General features: G+C 43.5%; 1 protein-coding gene across 1 annotated transcript; it reads left to right on the forward strand.

Annotated features, from left to right (window-relative positions):
* Nucleotides 1-3,286: 3,286 nt before the first annotated feature.
* Nucleotides 3,287-6,704, forward strand: nsun5 (NOP2/Sun RNA methyltransferase 5). The gene is made up of 4 exons (XM_080732482.1): nucleotides 3,287-4,493; nucleotides 5,073-5,280; nucleotides 5,575-5,739; nucleotides 6,355-6,704. Exons 1-4 carry the CDS (start codon nucleotides 3,569-3,571, stop codon nucleotides 6,560-6,562), a joined length of 1,506 nt encoding a protein of 501 aa, XP_080588608.1. The 5' UTR covers nucleotides 3,287-3,568; the 3' UTR covers nucleotides 6,563-6,704.
* The last annotated feature ends 773 nt before the right edge of the window (nucleotides 6,705-7,477 follow it).

Below are 7,477 nucleotides of genomic sequence, written 5' to 3' on the forward strand. Positions count from 1 at the left end.
TTGCAGAGATGATCGAGGAGCAGGCTGTTGAAGAGGCAATGGAGGAGCAGGCAGTTGTGGAGACCGTCAAAGAACAGATGGTTGTCAGTGTGAACAACGAGCAGGAGAATAAAAAGGCTGATTTGCAGACAGAGGCAGCTGGCGCCAGCTCAGGCAATGCTGTATCCTGTGACAGCAAAGACATCAAGCGCAAGTACATTTTCTTGCTACAAATGGGCCTCCAGCCACCTGCCAAGAAGATGAAGACCTCGACTGAACTGGAGCAGTATCTGGCAGAGCCAGAGTTGGTCAGTGACGGCTCCAGCTTGTTGTACTGGAGTCGCGCTCACCATTTCCCCAAGCTTCAGGACATGGCCAGGAGGCTGCTAGCCATACCGGCGACCTCCGGGGGTTTTGAGAGGCTCTACCCGATGGCCACATGCATCGTCAAGGCCAAGAAGAGCTATCTGCCCCCTCACACCACAGAGAGGCTGCTGCTTTACCGGGATTCCATAAGTGCGAAGACAAGAAAGAGGCCCAACAGTGGTGATGTCAGAGCATAAGCTGTCTTTCAGTCATAGTACTTGAGTGAAAAAAGTATGGAGATACTTTTTGATCAGGAATATGGATCATAATGTCCTCAGCCTGACCATACCGCTTCATATGTATGTGTGACGCTTGATACAATTCAGATACTTTACTTTAAGGTTCCTCACAGAAAAATGCTATTATTTGCAATATAATCTATCTATAAATGCGACAAATCTCTGTCTGTTTGTTTGTTTGTTTGTAATCCGCGTATCTCGAGAACCGTTCGTCCCACCGGCTTCAGATTCGGCACGCGCGTTCCCCGCCGCCGCGCGGAGTGCAGTGCCAGGCCTCGACCCGACCCGACTCGCGGTTTTCCGAAACCGGCGCGAAACGTTCGGAATCTCCTTATGCGGAGCTGATTGTTGACATCAGGCTGTTCCGGAGGAAATCGGCGCAAGCGCTGAGTCATTGTGACATCACTTCATAAAAGGCTCTGACATCACGTACGCCACATGAGTCAACACAAAATCTCTGTGAATGTGTATGTATGTATGTAATCCGCGTATCTCGAGAACCCTTCTTCCCACCGGCACGCGCGTTCTCCAGATATGGGCATAAAGTCTGACATCAGAGTTTTCCGCAACCGGTACTGTGTGTGCAGAGATCTTCATATATGGGCATAAGTGGACAAAGACAAACAGATGGTCAAAACGGGTCCTATGACAACAGGTATATTGGGGTTTGCATTAAAGGGTGGGGCATTCATGGGGTTTGCATTAAAGGGTGGGGCATTCATTCCCTATTTCAAATTCGGCACGTGCGTTCCCCACCGCAGCAGGTAGTGCAGTGCTCGGCCTCAACCCGACCCGACCCACGATTGTTTGAAAAAGCGACAGAAATCTCATATATGGGCATAAAATGGACGCAGATAAACAGATATCTCCATATATGGCATATATGGGCATACAATGGATGCAGAATCACAAAGATCTCCATATACGGGCATAAAAGGGACACAGACAGACAGATACAGAGATCTCCATATATGGGCATAAAATGGATGCAGATAGACAGATATCTCCATATATGGGCATATATGGGCATAAAATGGACCCAGAACTATAACTGCAGTGATCTCCATATATGGACATAAAATGGACACCGACAGACAGATACAGATATCTCCATATATGGGCAAAAATGGACACAGGCAGACAAATGGTCAAAACGGGTCCTATGAAAACAGGTATAATGGGGTTTGCATTAAAGGGCGGGGCATTCATTCCCTATTTACATTGTTCCGAGTTGGCCAGGTCGCCGACTAGACGCTGGGCCGCCCGAAGTATTTTTAATTATAATCAATTATAAATATGTTTTAGCGTTTCTAGAGCAAAATTTTACAAGTAGTCAAAAACTGCAAATAATTACAAAATAGCAAAAGGACATGTAATGCAAACGACGACGCAATTAAAATTGCCATGCCAACAGCACTAACATGCAGGAATTCAATTATTTAGAATGAAAGACATTAAAGCATGTCACCAACGCCATCTGTGTTTTACTTTACCTAAAGAATATTGTCTTAAAAAGAACAAATCAGAGACATTATTAAATATTATCCATGTTCCGTCTTCTGTTTGTTCTCTTACAAAGCTGCTAGAGTTCTTGGCACTAAGATATCCTGTTGGATGTCTCTGTTTATTTTTCTTTATTCGTTGGCTGGATATTTTAGGGGGGTTCAGTTTTGTTTAAATTATAAACAGAGAGGCAGGAAAGGCCAAGAATTGGTCCTTGTTTCTCTGTAGGAATATGTGGTCAGTGCAGTAACTGCCACCATGCACCTTGAATTTGAATATTATAAGTTATGCTATTGTATTTCTTGGTCACCTGTGGTGTACTTCCTCATGGCTGCTACGCTGTAGCCTTATGCCATTTGTATTCATTCATTCATTAAACCCTCAATTCTAGGTAGGAACTGGGTTTACTTTTCAGGCATGTACCTGTAATGAGTGGACATAAAACCACATTGTTTTGTTGTCTTTCCCTCAATCCACACTGTTGTTATGGTTATATTTATTACTTTTACTGTACTCTGTAATTTACTCTATAAGCGAGTTTTGGGACCTTTAAAAAGAACATCTGACTTTTAAGGAGGCAAATAATAGGCCTTGGAATGTATGAAAAAACTGTTACCTCTGATTAATGGTGTTAATTGTCAACCTGATGTTTATCGGTTTTCTGTGATAGATGCATACCATGCAGTGAAGTTACATTTTTAGTGGACTATATTATAGATGGTTTCAGTATACTTTAAGCTTACTGGAATATGTATTTAACGTTTTAAAAGGTTTACTGGCCATGTTCTTTGGGTCACCGACATACGTTTCTGTGAATGTTTTAACTAAGCCTCAATCCAGCAAATTGGTCAGTGTCTTGATAAGTTTATCCTGAATATAAAATGTGTAAAGCATAAAATGTGTTCTGATGGGCCAAACAGTTTTGTATTTGTTTTTTCTAGCAGCAAACCCCTAAAGTATGAAAATGGGGAAATAAAGCAACGTTTTTTCAACATTGTTTCATTGTCCTCTTTGTTCTTTTTGCTCTCAGAAAAGCATCCTTCAATCCTTCAGCCAAATGTATCATGACCACACACACACGCACGCACGCACGCACACACACACACACACACACACACACACACACACACAGGAAATACGTCATACTAGAAACGCCTCCATTTGTAATTTTCTTCCGGTGTCACGATCCTTCTTCTGCCATGCTTGTATGCGCGAGCCATCCTCTAGACTAGACAAATGTTGTTTAATTACAGTTATAAAAAGATCTATATAGATTTGTTTATATTGATTCGTTTCCCACAGCTGGAAATGAACATGCATGGAAGAAAAGTAAGTTATTAGATGTGTGAGACAGGCGTTAAATGCGGCGGCAGTCAAAAAGGCAACGTTACCTGTAAGCTAAAGCTATCCATTACGTTTCCAGAGACATTTCCTACAGACAGTGTAAGGTTTTTACAGCTGTTACACGTTTGAGAACCATCATGGCACTTTACATGAAAGCTGCTGATATTCTGGAGAAAGTGGAGGGGAAACAAGGCGCAGTGAAAACCTTGGTTTACGAAAGCAAATTTAAGAACGTCAAGCAGCTCTTCGCCTTGGTATGCGAGACTCACAAATATTCCTCCGTTCTAGAAGAGATCATTGAGTCCACCAAGCTGCTTAAACAAACTAAACTTAGAATGCAAGTAGCTAAGGTGCTGGTGCATGACCTGCTGATCGGCAAGGGGCTGAAGTGCGGTGGATCCTGGAAAGTTATGATGATGAAGCATCGTTGCCGACTCGAGGCAGAACTGGCCCGCATGAAGATAAAACAGAAGGTCAGCAGGAACCAAGACCTGCTCCCCGACAGTGTCCAGCAATCTCCAGGAGACCAGCTGCCGAGGTACGTGCGTGTGAACACCCTGAAGACGACAGTAGATGATGCCATTGACTACCTGAAGAGGGAAGGTTTCAACTACTTGGGACAGGCCAGCAGGTTGGGTGATTTGATCCTCAAAGATAAACATTTTGTGAAGGACATGCACCTCTCAGATGTTCTGGTCTTCTCGCCCAAGACCCACTTCCATGACCATTTCCTGTACAAGGCCGGCCACTTTATTCTACAAGACAAAGCCAGCTGCCTCCCTGCCTATCTCCTCAACCCTCGTCCAGGTTGCCATGTTATAGATGCGTGTGCTGCTCCTGGCAACAAAACCAGCCACCTGGCGGCCATCATGCATAACAAGGGGAAATTGTTTGCCTTTGATTTGGACGCCAAGCGTATGTCTACCATGTCCACTCTCCTGCTACGTGCTGGGGTCAGATGTCAGCAACTGGCCCACCAAGACTTCTTGAAGGTAGACCCGGACAGCCCTCTGTATAAAGATGTGGAGTATATTCTACTGGACCCCTCGTGCAGTGGCTCAGGTAACACAATGTGTTTACTGTTTAGATCTGTCCTGGCCTGGGTCACATACATTTATTATATTTTTGGGGCGTACAGGTGGCGCAGGGTTGGACGATGGGGGAATATGGTGAGCTCTGTCGCTGCACTAGCTACTCCGACAGGTTGGTCAGGGTGCCTGTTATGCAGGGTGCAGAACTGAGAAGAATAGCACGCTCGGCCACATCGTTGCGTTACATCCTCCTGGTTAAACTCCTCACTGTCAGGTGAAAAGAAATGGCTGTTGGTTTTTCATTTTTATTGGAGGACACAAGTGGTTGGTTCAACCGCCAACCCAAGACAAAATGTAGGGGTTTGCAGTGACAGAGACTACACGAGATGGGAAACTGAGAATTGGAAACTTTTTAAATAGAGAGAAAAAAGGAGGGGAATATACGTTATACAAAATACGTTGTCATTTATGCAGTCAGTCTGCGCTTCTGTCTGTGTGCATGTTGTGCACAAACATGAACGCATATATTTACCCATGTTTTTCCACATTATTTGCAGACAAAATATGTTGGAACAAACATGTGATTACAATCTTTGTAATTGTTTTCCAGGCATGGTGTGTCTACCAGGTGATGTCTCCTCTGACCAGAAGAAGCAACAGAATCGTCTAGCTTCTCTGGCGTCCTTCCAGAAACACTGCCTCAGTCACGCCATGAGATTTCCCAGGGTGCAGCACCTAGTCTACTCCACCTGCTCCATCCACACCCAGGAGAATGAGGAGGTTGTTGCTGAATGCCTGCAAAAGAATCCATGCTTCAGGTAGAAGACAGACACACACATGAACATTGACACAACATTCCATGACAGATACTTTCTCAAGAGGCAGTGATCTGCTTTGATTGTTTGTTCCTCTATCTTGCAAGATGCGTTAGCTAAGTCATTACAGTGGAGATCATATTTGAAGATTTTTTTCTGTGTGTCTACACCTCCTGTTTTCAAGTTTACTTCTGTACCCTCTATGCTGTTACTATAACAACCTATGCTATTAACTAAAACAACAAAGCAACATCTTTGCTTTTCCATGATCTGAATGTGTCTGTTGTGTTTCTGCAGGTTGGTTCCTGTGCTGCCACAGTGGCCAGAGCGTGGCCTGGAGCCTCTCAAACAGTGTCTGCGTGCCTCCACCTCCAAGACCCACACCCATGGTTTCTTTGTTGCTCTGTTAGCAAGACGCAGCAAAGAAGAGATTGAAAATCAGGAGCAAGTCATTGAAATAATGTAAGTATAAGAACATCCGTCATATTATATACTCTGCTCTGATTAGTTTATGTTACAGTGTTTTTGAGACCCAGTGAGATTGAGACCAGGAGCGCTCGTTTTCTACTGCCGTTAGTCCCTTTGAGCGGTAGTCGGTCGCAGGAGCAGTCGCCACAACAATATTTACTATTTTTTCCCCCTCGTTTACACATTCTAGCGGCGCTGAGTCGGCTCATGCGACCTTCGACACGGCGACTCGCTCGCTTTACAGTGTCTCTGATACGGCGCGCCTCCTTCATGGTCAATAGAAAACAAGCACTCCTGGTCTCACTGTCACTGGGTCTCAAAAACACTGACATGTATATTAGGAAAGGTTGTACAAAATTAAGTAACTACATTTCTTTACAAAGCAGAAAACCATAATGACTGACTCATAATACATCACATGTTGACAATGTCATTTTGCAAACATTCAATGTTAGTTTCATGAATATGATGTTTGTAACTCTAAATAGTCACAGACAATTTAAACGTAAAATCCAGCCAAATAAGTGAATAACACTTAAACTGATATTGTGAAGTGATTTTGACACAATCCATATTGATATGACTGATATATATATACTTTCTTGGCAGAAACCCCATCCCAGAAATGACAGTTGATATTACAACTGACATTGAGGAGAAGACTGTGACAGCAGCCACAGAGGAGCCCAGCATTAGTGAAGAGGAAATGGAGGGGACAGAGGACCAGTCTGCATCTGTAGAACACACTGACGCCGTGGTAACCAAGAAGAGGAGGAAAAGGAAGAAGAAGAAGAAGAAAACAGCCAAAGTGGAGTGAAAGGGATGTTTTTCAAATGGTGACTGACTGTCTTGAATCAATGTCTGGTCTGAAAGGGAGTATTGCTTGCAGAGTGTATGTTTGTGTATTTTCATAGTATTTACTCTGTAACATCATTGCTCTGTCTAAAATCTGAGTGATAAAGGACCCAACAATACTAATGAGGTGTAATCCATATCTTTTTAAATGCACTATACAGTAGTGGTGCCTTTCCTACCCTCACCCCAGTGACCCCACCACAGTCTCGTCCACCACAAGCACAAACATCTCCCAAGCTCCTTCAGAAATGTGGTATATCCCTGCGAGATTAGATTGTGTTGCCACATGCGTGCATGTGTCACAGTGAAATGGAATGCTTGCCAGGTATGCAAGTATTTGAGAGAGAAAGACGGAGTAGTTTGCAATATGGACAATAGAGGTAAATTAACTATTGACTGTTTAGACTAAATACTGTATGTCTAAAGCAGAGCTTCAATTACAGCTTGCTGCAGATTGAGGACATTGGCTCCCTCTAGTGGATGAAAGTAGATGGGCTTGAGCTGTTTTAACACATGCATTATATTACCAAATGTCATTGAACACCCTTTCTAAAATCGCCCAATATTTAGTGTCTGACTTCAATAATGCTCCACTAATACTCTTGTGGCTAAATGGAAGCATATTGCAGCAGAAATGTTCCATGTTACTGGTGAAAAGCCATCCCAGAATAAAAGAGAATGTTTACAAAGGTGGGATGCTAGCTGCAAGACCATTGATGAGGTCAGACACTGAAGGTGTGCAATTCATTCCAAAGTTTTTGATATGGTTAAAGGAGTAGTTCACCCCCCAAATGATTTTTTCCCCCTATCGATTACTCACCCCATGGAGACCTGAGTTCTGATTTTGAACTGTTTTGCCCATTGACCCGGATGGATC

This window comes from Nannobrachium achirus (assembly GCF_963921795.1).
Source record: "Nannobrachium achirus genome assembly, chromosome: 9".
NCBI classification, from domain to species: Eukaryota; Metazoa; Chordata; class Actinopteri; order Myctophiformes; family Myctophidae; genus Nannobrachium; species Nannobrachium achirus.

Excerpts from the sequence above, each read along its gene's own strand:
- nsun5 (XM_080732482.1), top strand. The coding sequence starts at position 3,569 with ATGGCACTTTACATGAAAGCTGCTGATATTCTGGAGAAAGTGGAGGGG. Across the intron at positions 5,281-5,574 it reads CAAAAGAATCCATGCTTCAG|GTTGGTTCCTGTGCTGCCAC; the intron begins GTAGAAGACAGA and ends GTGTTTCTGCAG. Across the intron at positions 5,740-6,354 it reads GAGCAAGTCATTGAAATAAT|AAACCCCATCCCAGAAATGA; the intron begins GTAAGTATAAGA and ends CTTTCTTGGCAG.